The 22,636-nt window shown below is 40.7% G+C and overlaps 1 protein-coding gene across 1 annotated transcript in view; it reads right to left on the bottom strand.

Annotated features, from left to right (window-relative positions):
* The window catches only part of CTDSPL2 (CTD small phosphatase like 2), a 63,862-nt gene that overhangs the window by 26,454 nt on the left and 14,772 nt on the right, over positions 1-22,636 (bottom strand). The window contains exons 2-3 of the mRNA XM_090029357.1: positions 6,494-6,702; positions 2,402-2,540 (exon numbers count right to left, since the gene is read on the bottom strand). Coding sequence (XP_089885483.1) covers positions 2,402-2,540; positions 6,494-6,679 — 325 coding nt within the window. The 5' untranslated portion in view covers positions 6,680-6,702. The remainder of the gene's footprint in view (positions 1-2,401; positions 2,541-6,493; positions 6,703-22,636) is intronic.

Below are 22,636 nucleotides of genomic sequence, written 5' to 3'. Positions count from 1 at the left end.
GGTGAAGTAACAAGAATTTCTGATTTGCTCAGAATATCATTATGGGGCAAAGCTAAGATGGTTGGGCATCTTCTTTAAGAAGTGCAACCTTTTTATTAGTTTTTATACCCTTGAGAAGTTGTAAATACTTCCGCTATTTCTAGGCGTCTGAAGCTTTATCCCCTATTAATATTTTTGTCCAAGGTTTACAGCAAAAACAATGAAACCTTATCTGACAACCAACTTGTAAAAACTGGTGTCATGTGCACTTCAAATATATCACACGTGAACACATGAAAAAGTCTAAGTGCACATTCTAGAAAACAGAAGTGAAGAGAGAAGATCAAGCCAGGGCAATGGGCAGAGATGATCTGAGCAAATCAGCGTGTGTGGGGCCCTGCCCCTGGACACGAGGAAGCTGGCAGCAGATTTGGCAGTGGGGGTGGGGAGCGCCAGATGTGCTGGATTTCAGCAGCAGATGCAGAGGCGAGGGGGTGCCAAGCAGTCAGACATGAAGCCAGCGGCAGTGCGGAGTCACCGCGCCACTCTGCTCTGCCCAGCTCCATGGGGCCCCCCCAAAGCACAGGGCCTGGGGCGATCACCCCAATTCGCCCCCCCTCCCCAGGGATGGCCCTGGCCATGAAACACAAATATGAAGGAAACCATTCTCCTAAAACTATTTATCATAGGCTTAATCTAAAGCCCAATAAAGCCACCTCATTATGGGAAGCTGGTGACAGACAGACTTTGCCAGGTTTCATTATCCAGAGTTCAAAGATGGAATTATAACTTCCTTATGCAATTAAGAAAACACTTTTTTCTTGTTAAATACAAGAATGTATTTTATATGAAATGGTCTGTTATGGAATTTTGCACTAACTATTCCATACAGTTCTTTGAAAATAAAACATGCCTTTGTTACTGCACCAAGCAAGCCATGACAAATTACAAAACAGCTCAAAAGCTGCAGTCAGACTGGTTGAAAAATAAGTCTGAGTCAAATCATTATCACTTGATAAACACACATGCTGGAAACAGAAAACCTATATATTAACCAGATCACTGAGCTTTTCTACAAGCCATTATAAAAATTTAAAATTATTTCCCAAAGTTCAAAGAATCAGACATTTTTGGTTTTCCTTGTCAATAAAAAGTAACCATCAAAAGAAAGTCACCAGTACAAGTTATAGTTGCTGTTCCTTTTATGTAACACTTAAAAGTACTTATTAAAAATTCTACACTTTAAAGTTGTAGTGATGACAAAGTGATGGGGTGACAGCCAGAAGTGTAAATATGATTCAGGAAGTTAAAAATATTAACATAATTATCATAAGTAGAACAATACATGCTAGTATATATATTTATGAAAAAACTTAGTACCCTAAATGTCTGACCAAGTGTTTTAGCACCTTGGAATGATGGTTGTTCTCAAAGGACACACAATGTACAGTGAAATCTCCTTTGATTGTAAAACACTTGGAAGATGAGTAATTTCAAAGAACTATTGTCATTGCCTTTTGAATGCAAAATATAATCGCTAAAGAGTTCCAAGATGCTTCTCAAAATCACTTGATTTTGAGAAAGATAAAACATTATCCACACTGTTTCTCAGTCACAACTGCTATATTTTTAATTACAATCCAAAAAAGAACATAAATCACAGACAAGGAGGGCCGGAAGGGAGCTCATGAGGTCACATCTAGTCCAACGCCCTGCTCAAAGCAGGACCAACCCCCACTACATCATCCCAGGCAAGGCTTATGTCTAGGTGGGTCTTAAACATCTCCAAGGATGGAGACCCCGCCACCTCTCTGGGGAGCCTGTTCCAGTGGTTCACCACCCTCCTCATGAGTTTTTCCTAATATGCAACCTCAACTTCCCTTGCTGCAACTTGAGCCCATTGCTCCTTGTCCTGTCATCTGCCCCCACTGAGGACAGTCCATCTCCATCCACTTTGCAACCCCCTGCAGGGAGGTGAAGGCTGCTCGTCAATCCCCCTCGGTATTCTTTTCTCCAGACTAAATCAGCCCAGTTCCTTCAGCCTCTCCTCACCAGTCCTGTCCCCCAGCCTCCAAACTATTTTCACTGCCCTCCACTGGACTCTCTCTAATGTGTCCACATCCCTTCTGTAGTAGGGGTTCACAGCTGGACATGGGACTTCAGATGTGGCCTCCCCAGTGCTGAATAGAGGGGAAGAATCACTGCCCTCCATCTGCTGGCAACACTCCTACCAATACAGCCCAGGATGCCAGTAGCCTTTTTGATACCAAGGGCACGCATGAGATGCTGTGGGCCCTGCCCTGCCCTCTCTGAAATCAATGGCAAAACTCTACATTACTCCAAGTAGGCAGGATCAACTATATTAATGTACTGGTGTCAGTGTATTAGGTCTTATTTGTAGATGACTAGAATAATTACAAACCTCCATTTACTTGACTTTTCCGTCTCACTCGAGAGATCTGTTTGTTAGGCTTTTCTCCTGTTTGAGGTGTGGATGTAATCAAGTTGTTATCTATGTCACGCTCAATTCTACTTCTCTTTGCAGGATGTTCTCTTTCTTCCTTAAAAGAGAAAAAGTAAAAATACATCTTACAAATACTATCTTTTCTTCTAGTAAATACTACTGGATACTCCACCAATCAAAAACTTCTCCCTGCTTCTAGGTAAGAAAAAAATAATGTAGAAATTCCAGATGGCAAGGTATAACTCAGCCAAACTGTCAAAAATCAAGGTACAGAAGGTAGTATTAGGAAAGAAAGCTGTATACACATATTCTTTTGTAGAAAAGAATAAGTTAAACTCCTTTTTTGATGCACAACACATCTGTAAACATCAAGTGTTTTGGCATTAATGAAACAGCACGGGATACTGCAATGATGCTTGAAGTAATGGATAACCTGATGATTACAATTATCTGCAACCTGCTTTCTTTCACTATCGGAATACCTGGGAAGCAAAGTGCATCACAAAAGCCAATATTAAATCCTTTATATGTGCCCCCTTTATAAAATGTGGTATTGACAAACTGTACAGAAATAATTTCTGCTACAGTACAGAATATAGAAATGCTGTAAAGTTAGTCATAGTACAGGGTTTGTGTCAGACTTTTATGGGACAAAAACAAAAAACCAGAGGGCAAATTATTAAAAGAAGAGGTTAAGTCCTACTTTTGTTTTCTCCTACTTTTGGGTAAGGTGGCTTCCTTTTAGATGCTCAAATATGCTTTGGTTCTCCCAAAACATTTTTTTTTATACATTTGCCCTATGTGCATGTTGTGTTGTGCTCTGTTGTGTTGCATTTCGTATCCTGTTCTCTCTCAACATATGCAAACTGCCCCATGTCTTAAAAAAATGCTATATATGAAATCTGAAGATGACCCTCTACAATATGCTGAAAAGTTGTGCAGATAGTGTAAAATAAATTCATTTAAATCTCAAACAAAAAAGTTGCAGCGCTCCTTGTATTATTCATGTTCATATTTAGTCCAATTAGAAATTTTAAAATAAAAAAAGAGGTTGAAACTACTGCAGAATTTCCACATAACTGTAGAATGTGACGGCTAAATCAGACGTAGTTTGCTGCAAAGTATATGGGGCCTAGCCTACAACACATCTCTGAACTAAATACTCCTACATCAGGCAAGTGACAAAATTCAGAATTAAAACCTGGCAAAAAATAGGCTATTTAAAATTAGTGGGCGTATAAAAATCTAAAGCCCTTGTTCAGTCTAAAGTATAAGTATAGTGAAAAATCAAGAGCAGCAGTAGCAGCAGTATCAAAATGAAAAAGTGCAAACCTCCCAACAATCACTGCTGTAGCAAGATCTTGCATTCTTCAATTAACATTATTGCATCAACAGGCAAACTAAGTATTTGGGAAAGATAACTACTACAGCAAACAGAAGGCTCCCTGGATTGGGAAAAGGATGGTAAGGCCTCTTGACCTGCAGATCACTAATTCAAATTCAGTTCAGGTAAGAAGTGACAGAACGTCATTAACACGTTCAGGCTGCTCATTGGTAGATGTGAATTGAGCTGGTGCTGCCATACAGATGTAGAATCGTCCCCAAAACCACAGTCATGACTGGCACCTCTAGGAGCTCTTGTGGAGTTCATCAGGACAGAGACAAAGAACCGCACGAGTCTGAAGACTGAGCTGGACCCTCCAGAAGAACATAACGAGGAGATGTGGGGAAACCTGCACAGCTCCCACCCGCACTGCACATGTTCTGTGAAAACGACTTCAGGTCTCCAGGACAGTCAATCTTGCACCTTTCAGGAGCAGTACATTTACGTTAAGAGTTAAAAACCAAACCGTAGATATATTTTCTTTTCCTGTTACACAAACCAAACACAACTCGACTACTTCTGAAAGTTATATGTTTGTTGGAAATGAAGTAAAGCAAATTACCACTTAGGAAAAAAAAGAAAAAGAAAAAATGGGCAAAAGCAATATTGAAATATATAGGTAGTAAGATAAACTAATGGACACAAGGGGGTCTAGTATTACAAATCATAAAAGCAGTGTTCAAGTGGCTTGTCAATAGTATTTAAAGATGAAATTACATCTGATAGTGTTGCTGTAATTGCTTTACAGTAGAAAATTTCTATTGTAAAGATTATTGTTCACAGTCAGTGCTCCAAATTTAACCAATACAGGTTGTGGCAGACTAAAGCTAGTATGGAAACCACTTCAATATCAATATGCTGTTTTCTTTTCAGATACTCTGTAATAAAAATAAAAGTTAATGAATGGACTGCAATGAATCCAGAAGAGACAACCCATTGTAAGACATAAAAACACACAAAACCAGACACAAGACACAGAAAAAAGCTAATATCATTTACACAGTTATTATAATCCCCAAATAAGAAAGATCAGTGTAACTTACCACAGTCAGTATTTTTGAACTTTGAAAAATAGCACTTTACGTCTTTATCACTGAAAGGCTAGGCTAAACATTTTAAAAACTGTTAAAAGTTAGTAAAAGTGGTCCCTGTCATGCAAGGCACCTCATTTGAACTATATCTCTACATCTCCATTAGTGCTACTGTGAAACTAGATTTATGGACAATATCTCTGATGTAAGAATTAGTATGATTGTTTTAAAGTTATGCATTGACTCAGACAGGAGCTGGAGGCATCACACAGGCCACCAGGTAAGGCCCACAGACATTTGAATTCTAATGGGCATATTTTAGCTACTTGCATATCTACATAAGCTGATTTTTAAGGGACAGCAAAAGCCATCATTGTGATATTAAAGTAATAGCCTTTGACTGTAATGTTAGCTTCAATATACTTAAAAGACTCCCTTATATACGCTCATTACTACAGATGTATGTAATCTCTCTCTCCATTTACAGCATAACATCCAGGTAACTGAATGACTATATAAAGTAATGAGCACAATCCACCTCAGACTTCTGACGTTACCACGGTAACCACAACTATTTTGTGAAATCATCAGAGCCCAGCCACATAAATATCGCATCCTAATGCTGTTTCACAGCCCACATGCACACAGGAGAAAGAAAAGGTGCAATTTTATGTTTTATGTTAAGGTAAATTTAGGACCAAAATTTAAGTTACTTTAAAATGAGCAGGGAGGAGGTTAACAAAATCTGAAATAATCACAAATCTTTCAGTTTGCTTTTAAATTCAATGAAAATTATTATTTTGATTCAACTACTTTCTTAAAGTATGTTGCAGCTAAAATATTAAATCACTGGGCTAGGAACCAGAAGTTGGGATCAATTCATTGTGCAAGCTTAGTCGAATGTAAATTAAAAAATGAATCATTTCTAACAATCCAACCTTTACCACAGAAGAAATTATCTAGCTAGCTATCCATCTAATTTAAATTAGTCTTCCTTTAAGTGAGTGCCTGCCTTTTAACACAATGGGTGCTGAACAAATAAATTCAGACTGGAATGCATGGTGTTATATGACATTTTTAAACAGAACACTGCTTCTTAATGTATTGACTAAAAGTTAAAATTCTAAACCAGCCTTTTAACTCAATTTTAATAACAGAAAAAAAATTTACAAGCACATACGTTTCTGTTAACTGATTTTTTATACATTTCTTGCTGCTGAAGAATTGTATTATCAGAACTTCTGGACTGATGACACAGACAGATTAAAAGTTTTATTATAAATGACTCTCAAATAATTAGAATAAGTTTTGAAAACTATTTTATGGCTGCGTTCAAGCTGTTAATAGGTAATTGCTCCCACCCCCCAAAAAAATCTGCACTGAGCAAATTTTAAGTCTGGAGATCAGTATGTTTAAGATTTCTGGCTAGATAAAGATAGAAATTCAGTGGTTTAGCCCTGAGATACCACGTCTGAATACAGCCCATAAACTCCACAGCAAAATTTGTTCTTTAGTATTTAATAAGGTAACATTTCTCACTTTTCCAAAGGAATATCTTGATAGTAAACCCAACAACTTTTAAGAAAAACTCAGTATGAGGCAATTAAGATTTTTAGGAAAAAAAAGAGCTCATACCTTGGTTGTGCTTCCTTTAATGAACTTTTTGATTGAAGACAACAAGCCAGTTTCATTTTTCTGTGGTTTTCCTCCTCCAACAGGTAAGCTTTCTTCTACCTCTGAATGTTTCCTCTTTGTCCTCAAAGCACGCTGTGTGTGAATTTGATTTGACTGCTGAGAAGCCTTCCGCGTTCTCAGCCTCATTTTTGTGCGTACCACATGTAAAACTATAAGAAAAAAACCCCTATGTTATTGAAGAAATACGTTAATCCTCAAAGTGTGAATCCACAACTGTTCTGTAATATTTACAAACGCTGTTCTCCTGTTCTGGTTAATTTTTAACTCTGTAGGTATGTCCCTTAAAAATTTAAATAACGCTACATTTTAAGGCTGTGTATCAAAATTTAAGACCTCTCTCTGTCTACATTGGTGTCAAGCTTTGCACGGAAGTAGAAATGATGGCATAAACTGTCTACTAGTGTGGATTAATGTTTTGTGTCTCTTCTGCTAAACTGAGACGACTTAAAACTAATCTGCTGTACTACTGTACCCAGTAGCATGACTTAGACCTCACCGAACTCCTGCAACTTCTTGTATCTACTAAGAACGTGTAGCTTAAGCAGTTTCCTGACTCTCAAACATGCGAAAATGATGAAGAGGGGCAAGGATATTTTTGCAAGAGAAAACAGAATAATGTTATTTAGGAAAAATAAAATAACAAAATAAAACAAAGTATAGCAGAGATCCACTAAACAATATCTTGGCTTAGTCTGGTTGCTAAATGCCTGCCCAAAGAGAAAGGTCTTGCTGTGCTTAGACAAGATGTCCAGGGTCAGGCCAAGCCACCTTGGTATGATGGACTGACGGTACTAGCAGGAGGTTGCTCCCAGCTGACTCAAGGGATCACAGTGGGGCTGAGAAGAGACAGCAGTCCCTTAGGAATGTCACTTCCAGGCCACTTCGGCCTTTCTAGATCAAACCTAGGACACACAATTGTGCCTGGAAAACTACTGGAAGCCAGTGCAGACTCTCCTGGAGTTACCGCTCCAGGTGACCTATCCTTGTTAGAGAAGACAGGCCTCTGCATTCTGCACCAGCTGCAGCTTCCACATATGAGCATCAACTAGAACTACCCATGCACTTAAATAATTGCATTTCTAAATCAAAGCTACGCCTCCACTGGCTGATTGGGCATGTAGCAACGTGCATATTCAGAATGACTTGAATGGGACTACTCAAGGCCAGACAAATGAAGCAGCCAACAACTTTATATGGGTGGGTGTTATACAGAGGAATACTGGTCAGACTCATATACTTCCTAACCCACTTCATAACACAAGTCAAAGTTATGAAAGACTATAGATGCCCCAATCACACAGCAGGATTCAGTATCTGCTTTCAGAAATGTCTTTAGTGCCCATCCAATTCTAATAGTTGAACAGGTAGAAAAAATAACCTATAATAAGTACATTTAGGTAATATGAAACAACAGTTGCCTTGAAGATTTTGAAAAACAGCAGAAGTTTGTGAGTGAATGGCTAAAGGCATAACAGCACAGTGATACTTCTCATCAAACCAACCCAAGTTAGCACTGACCAAAATGTATAAAATATGCAGACTGTTGATTAATCTCAGACCTTTCAACAAAACCAGGCTGCTCTATAATGGCATGATCAGTGCCACTGCTGTCAGACTTGCTATACCTATTGACAAAAACAGGACTTCATTTTCCATATATATAATTCTTCCACTTTTTATAAGCACCAAATTCACCAACGATCCTAACAGAGAGCAACAGGAGTTTTAATTTTAAAATGATTAGATTAAATATGAAGAAAACTAATGACTTCCATAATTTAAAGAAGGGAAACAGAAACTGCGACCAAATATTTAACACAATTAGCCTTTTGTATTTTTGTGCATATCAAGCAAAGGAAGCATTAAAGCCCAGGGTCCGTGTTTTCTTCATCATGTGAACATTTACAATTAAAGGCACTTTGTTATGAAGCAACGCATATGGAAAGAATAAGGCAGAGAAGGTAAGGAAACAGTAAATCAGTTTGAACCCAATTTTTCTTACATAATGCTACCAGAACAATGAAAGTTAGAAGTAATTTACTTACATAAAGATGTAAAGGAAAAATATTTGTTAGAAGATGAGACACAAATTCTATTCATTTCACATTAGAAATATACAAACTTAGGAAGAATATCTTTTCTCCACTCTCTATGATATAATAGCAGATTTAAAGCTAAACCATAAACCAAAAATATATTTTTTGGTTTATAGTTTAGCTTTCCCATCTTATAAGTGTGCTTCTGGTGCCCAAGTGCAGCACCCTGCACTTGGGCAGTAGTAACCAGCAGCACATTTTTAAGATGGGAAACTCCCTTCTTAAGAGCACGGAGGCAGAAAGGGATCTTGGAGTCATTACTGGCTCCAAGATGAACATGGGCCGACAATGCAAGGTCATGGTTGGCAGGGCATCCACAGGTGCATCTAAATTAGGGCCAAGGGGGTGATCCTCCCCCTCTACGCAACACTGGTCAGGCCACAGCTGGAGTACTGTGTCCAGTTCTGTGTGCCCCACTTCAGGAGGGATGTGGAGAACATTGAGAGGGTCCAGAGGAAGGCCATTCGCATGAACGGGGGCAGCAGGGCAGGCCCTACAATGAGAGATTGCGGGACCTGAACCTGTTCAGCCTCCACAAGAGAAGGCTGAGGGGAGACCTGGTGACCATCTATAAACTTACTAGGGGGGACCAGAAGGGTTTGGGAGAGACCTTGTTTCCCCTAGCGCCCCCCGGCATAACAAGGAATAACGGCTACAAGTTGTTGGAGAGGAGGTTTAGATTAGACATCTGTAAGAACTACTTCACAGTTAGGGCGGCTAGGATCTGGAACCAGCTTCCAAGGGAAGTGGTGCTGGTTCCTACCCTGGGGGTCTTTAAGAGGAAGCTTGATGCCTACCTAGCTGGGATCATTTGAGCCCAGTTTTTTCTCCTGCCCAGGCAGGGGGTCAGACTTGAAGATCTACAAGGTCCCTCCCAACGCAACTTCTATGATTCTATGATTTTATAGGTGATGGAAGCAGTTTCCCAGTACTCTCCTGTTTAGGAGTTGATAGGTTTGCCCAACTTAAGATGTTAGGCCAAAAAGTGGCAGTTGTTGCTATCTGCCCCAAGCTTTAGTTTTTGGCAAACTCAAATGGTCCCACTGTATCCAAAAATGAGGTGGCAGAAGTATGTTTTGCCACTTTTATAATTCATTGTTTCACTGACAAGCTCTAGTGCAGTGGTTCCCAACTTCTTTTATACTGAGGCCTGGCAAACTCACTCAAAGAATTTTAGCAGATGGGGTATAGAAACAATCTAATTTACATATTTAAATTAAATTTTCACGTGGGGGGTGTTGCAAGGAACATCATCAATAAAGGAAGAGACAATAGCTAAAAATCATACATACATATCACTAGCTGGCTAACGTTAGCTAGCTAGCTGCCAAGGATACCAGGAGGAGACAAGCCAGACGCTAGTAGCTACGGCAGTTGTGCTGATATGGAAGTAACTAGCCACAGTTACCATGGTTCAATTTCAAAAGCTAAACCCAGTATCATTGGCCAAGCGAGGACATTTTCACCCAGCCAATCAGCATGGTGTGGGCATGGCCTGGGCATAGACCTGTTGCTGGCAGTGGTTAAAGCTCATGCCACGACCCAGCAGCCAGCCCTTTGCGGCCCAGTACCGGGCCATGGCCCAGTGGTTAGGAACCTCTGCTCTAGCACTTCCATACTTTCAAACAGGCACTGGAAATCTGGCAGGACTGCTTTTGTTGTCAGGGATTTACCCAGTGCTGTTCCCATACAAACTACTGAAATGTGGTCTAGTTATAAGACTCTGCAAGACTGCACCTTCCACATTTCAGTAAACTCTCAGTAGAGTTCAGGCCTACATTTTCTAAAGATTCCCCTGGCACTGAGTGTGCTTCACTCCCTCAACCTGCATACCTGACCAGGCACCAGACACAACATCCCGGGAATTAACTGAGTACTCTGCATCCTAGGACTGTGAGGCCTGTCAAGGATTCTCCCTTAATTGCTAACTTTCTCCCAACTTTTAATAGTCTCTGTGGTGCCAGGCACCAAAACTGAGAGCAAGCAGACAATCATGGAAAAAGGAAGGAATAGTCTGACATGCATGCAAAGGGAGAAGGTTGGGAGACAAGAACCGGCACTAAAGCCATATGACGGGGAGTAACATGGGCAGGAAAGAACAGAAGAGGACTAAGAAGGGCTGGAGGATTTATTGAGAGTGCCCCTCCATAAAAAACCTAGTCTTGAACACATTATTTCCAACTCATAATATTCTTTTGCTATCTAGCAAATATAGTGAAATCTAAAACAGAATCACATGGGATTGGGAAAATGTTTTGGTTTAGACAGCTTTCCATCTTATAGCGGGAGCTTTCCAGCTGCAAAGGCATGCCAGGACCATAGACATTTTCTGGCAAGAGCAGGTTCTTGGCTTATGCAGGTTTCATCTTCGGTTTCAATGTACCTGTGAAACAACCAGCAAAAGTATGCCTGCATTCCCTCCAAAGGCAAGTCCACATAAAAAATAAGAGCCATCAAAAAAAAAAAAAAGGGATGAGAGAGGACCCGGGCAACTATAGGCCTGTCAGTCTTACCTCTATCCTTGGGAAACTCTTTGAGAAGATCCTCAAGGAGCACATCTGTGATAGGCCGGCTTCAGGGATGATGCTCAGGGGCAACCAGCATGGTTTCATTAGGGGCAGGTCATGTCAGACCAACCTGATTGCCTTTTATGATCAGGTCACAAAGGCAATGGATGCAGGTGTCGCCGTGGACGTAGTCTTTCTTGACTTCAGCAAGGCCCTTGACACCATCTCCCACCCCATCCTCATTATAAAACTAGGCGACTGTGGCATTGATGCCTACACAGTCAGATGGATTGCAGATTGGCTCCAGGGTCATACTCAGAGGATGGTGGTGGATGGGTCATATTCGACCTGGGGGGAAGTGGGCAGCGGAGTCCCCCAGGGCTCGGTCCCGGGGCCTGCACTGTTCAATTTCTTCATCAGCGATTTGGACAACGGGGTGAAATGCAACCTGTTTAAATTCGCTGATGATACCAAAATTTGGGGTGAGGTGAGCACGCTAGTGGGGAGGGAAAGACTACAACAAGACCTGGATAGGTTACAGGAGTGGACTGACATAAACAGGATGCGTTTCAATACTGACAAGTGCAGGGTGCTGCACTTAGGCAGTAAAAACCAGCAGCACACTTATAGAATGGGAAACTCCCTTCTTGAGAGCACGGAGGCAGAAAGGGATCTTGGAGTCATTACTGACTCCAAGATGAACATGGGCCGACAATGCGAGGTCACGGTTGGCAGGGCTAACCGCACCTTGTCGTGCATCCACAGATGCATCTCGGGCAGGTCCAGGGAGGTGATCCTCCCCCTCTATGCAACACTGGTCAGGCCACAGCTGGAGTCCTGCGTCCAGTTCTGTGTGCCCCATTTCAGGAGGGATGTGGACAACATAGAAAGGGTCCAGAGGAGGGCCACCCACATGATCCAGGGACAACAGGGCAGACCCTACAATGAGAGACTGCAGGACCTAAACCTGTTCAGCCTTTACAAGAGAAGGCTGAGGGGGGACTTGGTGACTGTCTATAAACTCACTAGGGGGGACCAGAAGGGTTTAGGGGAGACACTGTTTCCCCTCCCGCCCCCTGGCATGACAAGGAGCAATGGACACAAATTATTAGAGAGTAGATTTAGATTAGACATCCGCAAGAACTACTTCACAGTTAGGGCAGCTAGGAGCTGGAACCAACTTCCTAGGGAAGTGGTGCTGGCTCCTACCCTGGGGATCTTTAAGAAGAGGCTTGATGCCTACCTGGCTGGACTCATTTGAGTCCAGTCTTTTCTCCTGCCCAGGCGGGGGTCGGGCTTGAAGTTCTACATAGTCCATTCCGACCCTGCTTCTATGATTCTATGATATGAATTGCTTTAAGTTACTTCATTAGTTCTATTATAGACCGCTGCGCTGCCAACGACCCACACTGGGAGTCAGTGGGTGTATCTACATGTGCAATTAATGCAACACAATAAACTCCAGAGTAGTTCAAGCCAGAGTAAACCGCTCCCGGACGCATCATCTACATGTGTGCCCAGGACAGCAGCAATCTGAGCCAGGGTGGAGTAGGCCCCTGGTGGCTGGGCTGAGAAGGTGCAATTTAGGCCCCGTGTCACTGTCTACACCGGGGCGGGCAATTATTTTGCGTAGAGGACCACTTACTGAGTTTTGGCAAGCCATTGAGGGCTGCAGGACAGGCAGCCGAGGGCAGATTAATATTAATTTTCTAGATTTTTTAGGGGCCTCATGGGCTGGATACAATGGCATGGCAGGCTGCATCCGGCCCCCAGGCTGCATTTTGCCCACCCCTGGTCTACACATATGATTAAGAGCAGGAAAGTACTCGGCTGTAAGATAGTACTGTCACACTATCCTACAGCGGAGTTAATCAGTAGCGTTTATTCTACCCCAATACCGATGCTTTACTGTGGAGCTAATTAGTTTACTCCAAAGTAAAGTGCATGTGTAGATGCACCCAATATCATTCTACATAATGAAAACAACAACAAAAATTTGAAAAAAATCAAGTACTCAGAAGTTAGGAAAGAAAAGAATTAAGTTTGCCTGTACAACCTTATTTTGGTCCCTATATATGGGAGCAATATGATATAGCCTTTAATCACACACACGCCCACACCCAAACTGATGTTGCATGGGCAACCTTAATTCTGACATTTCTTAACCTTTAGAGTGTTTGACTTTGCAATTTTACCATTCTTTTAATGTAACTTATTTGAATTAATTAATTACATCATGCTAATGAGTGTTGTAAGCTCTAAAACATCACATCAACAGAGATATATAGTGCACAATCAAGCAAACCTGGGCAACTATTCCCATCCTGTGTTTTCATTGTGTAAAAAAATAAAATAAATACATAAAAGTGGTTATAATGTTAACCACAGCATCCTAACCTAGTATTAGAACAGATAACTAGCTTCTAATTAGATTAATAATTAAAAAAAATCTAAACTTCTCCCCTCCTTCCAGGTAGCACAGTATTTCTCAATGGTTATACAGTGTTGCAGGTCCTATGACATGATTACTACCACTATGCCAGATGTGGTTGTTACGGCTCCTAAAGATTCAAAGTCAGAATCACAGAGAAGCAGGGCTGAAGGGGATCACCAGAGGTCATCTAGTCCAACCTCCTACCTGAGGCAGGATCCTAGCCAAATCATCCCAGACAAATCCTCGTCTAACCTGTTAGCAAAAATCACACGGCCAACCCTGACTTAACACCCTAACCTGCCACAGACAAAGTGGGGGGACAAGTCTGTTTAGGATCTTTGGTATGCAAACTGGTATAGGACTATAAAATATCAGAATGACAAATACTGGTGCCTGTATGTATATTATTGATTACATTACTGTGAAAAAGTTATATCCAAGATAATATTGCACATCAAGAAGGTAGTAAGGATAGGCTTGTGATTAAGGCACTAGACTGAAACTGGAGATATATCTACATTCATTTCCTACTCCTGCCACAGACTTCCTGTCTGAACACCGGAATGTCACTAGCTTTCTGTTGTTAGCTCTCCCTCTGGAAAATGGAATAATATTAGTCTTCCTCACATGGATGTTATGCAGATAAGTTCGCTAATGTTTCTGAGGCTCTCCAGCGATGGTGATCATGAGTACACAAACTGATCAACCCAGAGAAATTTTCTTCCCAATGAAATAAGCCATGAACTCTTTAATTAATTACTGACTATTATGAATTAGAAATCAAGTGAACAAACAATAAAATATGGTACAGTTTAATGCATCTTGGAATTTAAACTACAGTTCTTAAAATAAATGAATACCCTTTGCTTAAACTTGAGTGGACATTGTTATATACTTGGTAAAAATAAAAATAATCCTACAGCAGTCTTCTAAAACAGCTACTGGACATGTAGAATGACTGCCTCTGAATTCACAAAATTGTACTGCTACAACCAAACCTGTGCATTTGTACCTGTGTATAAATTTATAGTGGGGCTGGAGTGTTGTAGTTGTGATGGTCCAGGAAATGTCAAGAAGCAAGGCTTTTTGTGATATCTTTTATTGGACCGTTGTTATAGTTGGAAGAGCTGCTGGACAAGCATTTGAGCATCAGGTGCCCTAGTTCTGGTAATATGGGATGCCCAAAAGCTTGTCCAACAACTCTTCCAGATATAATGCTGCTTCAGTAAAAGATATTGCAGAAAAGCCTTCTGTCTATATAAGTTTATACAAATATTTGTAAAATTTAGGTTCTAGAAAGAACACTAAGATAAAATAAACATAAATTATATGTAATTATAGAAGACGTGAAAGGAAATTTCTTTTTAAATGTGCTAGAAGTACAAGTTTCCTACCCTTCTATAGAAAAGAAGCAAAAGTTAAGCAGTAAAATATGAACTGAGTTAGTTTCTGCATGGTTTGTATACAATTATCTAGCAGAGTTGATCAACTCCTCTCTATATTAGTGCTGGAGAGATCCTTGGCTTATTTCATATCCTGGGTATCAAGCCTCAGGTTATAAATATCTCTAATAGACTTAGCAACAGTTACCTACAATCCTCCTGATGACAGAAATTTGCTTTCCTAACGCTACATGCAGTTGGCAGTGTAGCGCTTTTACTTGTAGCTCTTAAACAAGCAGAATACAAAACTAGTAGACTTCACAGAATGCTCATAAATGAACCCATATATATATGGATTTCCTTGCTCGCAGACATACTGCTCAGTTGTTTACCACGGCATCCCATTCACTAGTACTTAACAAATGTACTGTACAAAACTGCACTTCAACCACGTTCAGCGAAGCAAGGACTTGCTCGTCTATTGTATGGTGTTTGCATCACAAAGGATGCCTAGAAAATAAAAACAAAACAAAAATATTTATACAATTAACTGCATTTGAGGTTTTAGTAGATAATATAAAATAGAAGAAAGAATTTGCAGAAGAACGTTTTTCAAGATCCGTCAGCCTGGCCATCTGGAATTCTTACCGTGTCTGTGTGCATGCACACATTCATGTACACGTGTGTGTGTGCGTGCACGTGCTATTATGAAATGTTGGTATCAAGGTGTTAACATAGCACAATGAACCTCAAGCCAAACAAACGCATTACCTGCAAGTACGCCTGACACTAAACAGCTAAAAATCAACATTGCTTCCTTCTGCCTCCTCTATTTCCTTGTCCAATTTTTTAAATCAAATAGCAGCAAAATAAACATCTGATGGTTTTTGAATATAAGAGTTCAGGTTGATGTTTGAAAATAAGAATTCATAATATCTGAAACTCAGCTTTAAAGGTAAAACACAATAAAAATGCAACTGTGATTAAGCAATTTTTGAGAGTGGGGGGGGGGGGCGGAAATCAAGTAGAAAAGCAGTAATTAAAACCAAAAGCTGAATGAGTTACACCTGACAGTGTAAGTGTTACTGACATTTAGTTTTTACAAACTTAGTTATGAGATTTACTACCCTGCAAATATTATTTCTGTTCCCTGGTTTAGATACAGTGTGTATAGAGGAAATAATAGCCTGAGTTCTACATGTAGAACGTATTTCTGCACAATTTTCACCCAGGGATGCATGCATTTTCCTTACATTTTCTTGCCACACCTGGAAAGGACCTTGCTTTTCTATAAAACTACTAAAAGGAGAGCTGTGTGGCACATATGATTAACTAAAGAAATAAAGGTAACTCGGAAATCTGTCTGAAGGTAAAAAAACAAGAACCACAATGCACATGCTGGTGTGGAATAGCAGTACACTATGATTGCTAAGGACATTAACAAAAGCTAAGACTTTTGTACAATGAATCTAGTGCTCAGTAATAATGCTAGATTGCCACCACTGAAGACTGGAAGATCTACCTATTCAGAAGATATCTATGGTATGAGCTACAGAAAATCAATGTACATACAGTACTTTAAAGTAAAGCATCTTCAGGAATGTGGCTAAAATGAGTTAATAAGTAGCAGGAGAATCTTTTTTCTATCTTAAGCATTTTCTGCACAACCAATCAGTGTAGGAATCCAAGCATTCCCAAGCCTGGTCAGATACCCTCAGCCTTGGATGGATTTCAGTCTCTTTCCCACTCCTTCATTCTGCCAAACAGAGTAGTCTGCTGGGCCCTGGATGGCTTTCTGAGGTGGGCTGAAGCATTATTTGAGCTGCTGCTTCTAAAAGGGAAGAAGCATACAGTATAGGAAAGAGTTTAGAAAGAAACTACCTTTAACCTCTAAAGGTAACCTTTCTCTGCTTTGCTCAGTCATCGTTTCTGCAACCATGTTCCCAAGGATAAAACCGTGGTTTAGTCTTCATGTGCTTTCTAGTAAGATTAACTAACAAAGATGTCAATTATTTATGTTATAGACTTCTAGGCATGTGTCTGTGATCAAGTCACTTCATACAGAGCAGTGAACTGTCATTAAATGCCAGCAATTTCCTGTGATTACCTGTCTCAGTGCAAAACCCAGGTCAGCTCCCTTCAGCACCTCCAACTTTGGCTTTGGCCTACTTAAAATGTAGGTACCTGGCCCCAGGTGGTAGATTCAAAGAAAAAGGTTTAGGTACCTAGACTCTGTACAGTCAGCATGGAAAACAGGCACTTCTAAAAGGTGACAGAGAGTCGGCACGCTGAGCAGGGAGCCCCTGAAAGTTAACCAATGAAAACCAAAAACACCCAGGGAAGGTGTGAATTCCTGCTCGCCTCTAGAGCTTAAGCACCTCCATCCTCTTGGAATCCTGTAGCCCAGAGTCCTCTTCTGAGGTTAGAGATCTCATCCACAGAGGTTCATTTTTTTTGCCATAGGCAAGGTGGTCTAGTCATACCTATTCTTTACATAAAACTCTAGTGGTTATAAATCAGTCATCCAGAAAATTGGAAACTAGGGTTCTACCACATACTCAGCCTGAGGAGATTCAAACATGTAACTCCCATCTACCAAGTGAATGCCTGGTAGAGAAATTCAGAGAAAGAGAAAGAAATTTAGAACAAAAGTTTTTAGATTCCTTCTGGGGAAATCATCCAGGTCAGATTACAAGTTTCACCACTGTGTGGTGACCCAAGATTTAAAAATTAAAATAATTCAACCAGAACTTTACTTCTTCAGGTAATGTAGTTCAAAGGCCTCAAGGACAATACATTTGAGAAATGCTAAGCAGGACAGCATTGTCCATACAGCTCTGGAGAAATCCTCAGAAATTCCAGGAATACCACCAAAAAGGTCATAATAAATAAATAAAGCTGTCCCTGGGTGAGGAGGTAGAAATACGGGACAGGGAGTATCCTGAGAATGAAAGAATGATCTCGTCTGGACTGACAATGAGCTCTGGGAAAATGACTTGAATGTAGGGTCTCACCCAGCCAGATCCCAAAGCATTTTATAAGCTTTAAGGAAATGTTTTCTCCACTTCTCTCAGCTCAAAGAGCTCAAGATTTTACTCTCTCAGAAACCTTGGGTCCTTCTTTAATTTCCCTAGGAGACTGTAGCCATATCTCAATCCTGCTGATATAGTTCCATCCATTTACCACTTCTGCCATATTTCAGAGGAAATACCTTTCTTAAAATTGACAGATGTGTTTGTTACAATTGTTGTCGTAGGCTGTAGACATAGGTAACTTTAAGCCATTTTAAAAGAGGGGGAGATTGCCACCTGGGAGCATGCATCAGCTGTTACCAATTAACTGTAAGTGAAGGAAAGGTTTAAAGTTACAACAGTTTAACCACTTATTCTGGAACATGAAGAGACAGGCCTAAGAGTTCTACTGGAATAGTTTATACCACTGTAACTGGTAGGCCTCCCATCCCTGGAGGCAGAGAAGGTACTAGGAAACAAATAATCAACAGTGCTCAGCGGAGCTGCTACTAGCAGGTACTCTGCCTTACCACTCTTGGGGTGCAGATTTAAACCAGGGATGTGAAAGGTTAAATGGTTAAACAATAATTCTATTTATATGGTTAATATATTACAGTTAAAATTTAAATTAGCTCGCCTTTGTATGCTGCCTGCCACTTCCACCAGCAGTTCGTGCCACATAAATCAAAGGGGGGGGGCCAGGGTTTGTCGGGGAGGCGGTGGAGTCTAGCCGAGCCAGCCTTCTTCCTGGATGAAGAGAGGCGGAGTGGGGGAGGCAGGGCAGGGCGCAATGGCCAGCAGCAGGAGCACTGCTTGCCACCTGCATGTGTCTTGCCCTATGACAAGCAGAAAAGGTGCTGATTCGTGGGGGGGAGTCTCCCTGCTTCCATCCCTCCCCCCTGGCTCACTCACCACTCTTGATCCCATCGCCCTTCTTGGCAATAGTGGTGTTCCCCTTTGAAGACAACAAACTACAACCTATATTCTCAGAATGTGAGATGAGGCTATGAACTATTGCCAACTCCAAAGAAATACAGTCCTTTTTCAAAATAACAATTATTTATAACTGTCACAGTTACCTGGTGGACTACACAAGATGCCTTCTACTGCCCCTGGGCTCCTATGCATGTGCAGTAAGGCTGCTCGAAACTCTGTAACTACAGTACACTGGTAATTACCACACTCCAGCAGACTCCAGCCTCATGTGTATCAGTGTCCCCGTTCTGAAAAATAGCAGTGGGGGCACTTTAACTAAAGCTTGTTCGACGAGCTTTAGTTAAAGCGCAGCTGCCATAATTTTTCAGCACAGGGACGCTTATACACGTGACACTCTGAACATTTTAATCAGAACAGCTCTTGGAGCCACTCTAATTAAAGTACCTTCTCCCCGCCCCCACCCCACACACTCCCAGAGCATGTCTATAAATGCCCATTAAGTGCACCTCAAACATCTAACAGCCACATAACTCAAAAGTACAATCAGTTGATTCTTCCATTCTTAAAACTGGCTCTGGGCTGCAGTACTTGGGTTATTACCTTAGCAGATCTGCCTTAGACCACTGCACATTGCAGTTCCATTTTCCCTGAGAGCAGTGACAGTGGCTAAGTGATCTCACAGCCTTCACAGAACAAAGTCCTATTTATTTAGGAGTATTTCAGAGAAAATGTATCTTAAAAACAACAAAAGTGACCACATGCATGCACAGTTTACCAGGTGTTTAAATACAGTGGACATGGAAAGACTAACTCCTGAAAGAGCCTTCCAAAAAGCCCCTTTCTGTCTCACTTAGTCTCCCTATCAGAATTCACTCAGTTTACAGTCCAGTCCTTTTAACACTCCTCTTGCAAGAATCAAGTTACATTTCAACTGTTAATAGCCCTTTCATGTAGGAACTTCCAGCACTGGTAGAAACAAGTTTGCACCTTTGGAGACAGGATCCTTGATCCCTGCCCCGTTGTCTTTCAGGTATATACATGGGTGCTTTGGTGCATCAGAGTATCTAAAAAAAATTTACAGATCAGATTCTTCTGGTTTAGAGTGGATTTTTTTTATGCCCAAACCCATTTTTCTTTTTAAAAATATATCTATTCACATTTAAATTTGAATGTATGAGAGCCTGTATTAAGCTCTCAATTTACTGTAATCTACTAAACCATCTAATTAAATAAAAAATATTGTTAACAGTACACACTCACTGACAAAGTCTTAAAGAAAATCAAACAACTGAATCAAGGAAAGTCACAGGCTAACCAAACAGAACCAGAGTTTTCTGAAGTTATAAACTAGTCTGTATAAATTTTACCCTCTTTTACAGGTGCATAGTGGATATTTTCTTCATTCCAAATTATTCAATTTTGTTTCGTGCAGCAAAGCAGAGAAACCTACTGGAAACTGAAAAACTGTGTGAGGGACTAAGATAGTTTCATAGTTTCATGGGTCGGAAGGGACCTGAGCAGATCATCAAGTCCAACCCCCTGCCATGGCAGGAAAGAGCATGGGGTCAAACAACCCCAGCAAGGTGTTCATCTAACCTCCTCTTAAAACACCCCCAGGGTAGGAGCCTGCACCACTTCTCTTGGAAGCTGGTTCCAGACCCTAGCCGCCCTGACCGCGAAGTAGCGCCTCCTGATATCTAACCTAAACCTACCCTCTGCCAGCTTGTGACCGTTATTCCTGGTCACTCCTGGCGGTGCTCAGGGAAACAGTGACTTCCCAATGCCTGCTGATCCTCCCTGACTAGTTTGTAACAGGCCACTAGATCCCCCTCAGCCTTCTCTTTTGGAGGCTGAACAGGTTCAGGTCCCGTCGCCTCTCCTCGTAGGGCCTGCCCTGCTGTCCCCTGACCACACGAGTGGCCTCCTCTGGACCCTCTCCATGCTGTCCACATCCCTCTTGAAGTGCAACGCCCAGAACTGGACGCAGTACTCCAGCTGCGGCCTGACCAGTGCTGCATAGAGGGGGAGGAACACCTCCCTGGACCTGCTCGAGATGCATCTCTGCATGCATGACAAGGTGCGGTTGGCCTTCCTAACTGCCTACCCACACTGCCGGCCCATGTTCATCTTGGAGCCGATGACTCCAAGATCCTTTTCCGCCTCCGTGCTGACAAGAGGGGAGTTCCCTAACCTGTAGGTATGGTGCCGGTTGTTCCTCCCCAGGTGCAGCACCTTGCACTTGTCTGTGTTGAATCCCATCCTATTCTCATCCGCCCACCGGATTCGCTATCCGCTATTCGCTACTTCAAAATTTTTGAAGGACACATTGACCAAAAACAATCTGTTGAAATCACTAACTACAAAGAACACTTCCATTGTTTAGTAACATCAGTTAGTTTTAAATGCAAAACATGTTTTGATAAACCTTTTTTTACATAGACAAAACATTTAACACGTTTTATAACTGATAAAAAATATTTCAGAATGGTGGCTTTCTGTAATTTCCATCCAAATGCAGCTCACACAAATTATGAACAAAAAAATTAATCATCTAGTGAATAAGAAATGTCATTCTTCATTTTCTAGCATAACACCACATAAAATAAGGAATATAAATAAATGTAATCTAAGATATAATTGTTTGACTGTGTCTATAACAAATCTTAGTTAGCAAAAAATAAGTAAATAAGTAAATACATTTTAAAAATCAAATTTTCTACTACAAGTCATCCTGAGCCTTTGCTGAGAAGCGTGGCATATAACTCAAATAAAGGTTACATTTAGTTGCAAATTGACATTAACTTAATTGTTTGTATCCGATGAAGATTAATATTTCTTTAGGAAAATAATTAAAAAGTAAAATGCAAAACATGACTAAAATTGAGATTTAAATACAGTTTTCTTGCCTGTTCATTTAATCCCTATTAAAATCAGTGATTTTAATCACTTTAAATCAGTATACCCTGCCTGGAAGCCACTGTGTTGCCTACATGACATGCAAGGGCCCTATAAAACTCTGCATTATGGGCATATAATCAACATTCCAGTAGCTGGAATAAAAATTAGATAAATAGTCACACAGAAAATTCTAAGGACCCAAATCATGGTAATTTTCCTTAAAAGTTCAGGTCACATACAGCGTTTACAGAAGTATTACATATCACTCTTCATGACACTATTACAAAAAACTCCCTGTTTGTCCCAATAATGTGTTCATAGTTTCATAGTTGTTAGGGTCGGAAGGGACCTGAGCAGATCATCAAGTCCAACCCCCTGCCACGGGCAGGAGACTGCTGGGATCAATGCTGTTAACATGCCCTAAAGTTTCTCTCATAAATGAAGAGGGTAGTTTATAGCTGGAATCTGTTTAAAGATCCTATTATTATATTTGTTTTTCTTTTTTTAATCTGAAACATTTTTAATGCACTGGCCCTTGCTTTCCCCATATCGATTTGTTCTGCTTCTGCTGCTATTTGTCACTGCTCATTTCTTCATTAATAATGTACAATCCCCTTTATTAGAAGTAAAATCATGAAAATGTTCTTCTTACACTTTATTTTTCTGTATGACAGTATTATTCTTTGTGACAAAGTAGGTATACTCAATGATACATTTTGGGCAACAGTACTGAACAACAAAGAAAAGTTGAGCTGAATTCATTCTAGAAGAATCACATTATCTCAGAACTGGCCAACAAAAATCTCAAGCACCAGAAAG

The sequence above is a fragment of the Crocodylus siamensis genome, chromosome 15 (assembly GCF_052110815.1).
Source record: "Crocodylus siamensis isolate JL-2025a chromosome 15, ASM5211081v1, whole genome shotgun sequence".
Lineage (NCBI taxonomy): Eukaryota > Metazoa > Chordata > Crocodylia > Crocodylidae > Crocodylus > Crocodylus siamensis.
Note: the sequence above shows the minus strand (reverse complement) of the source record. Positions and strands in the feature narration are given on the sequence as shown.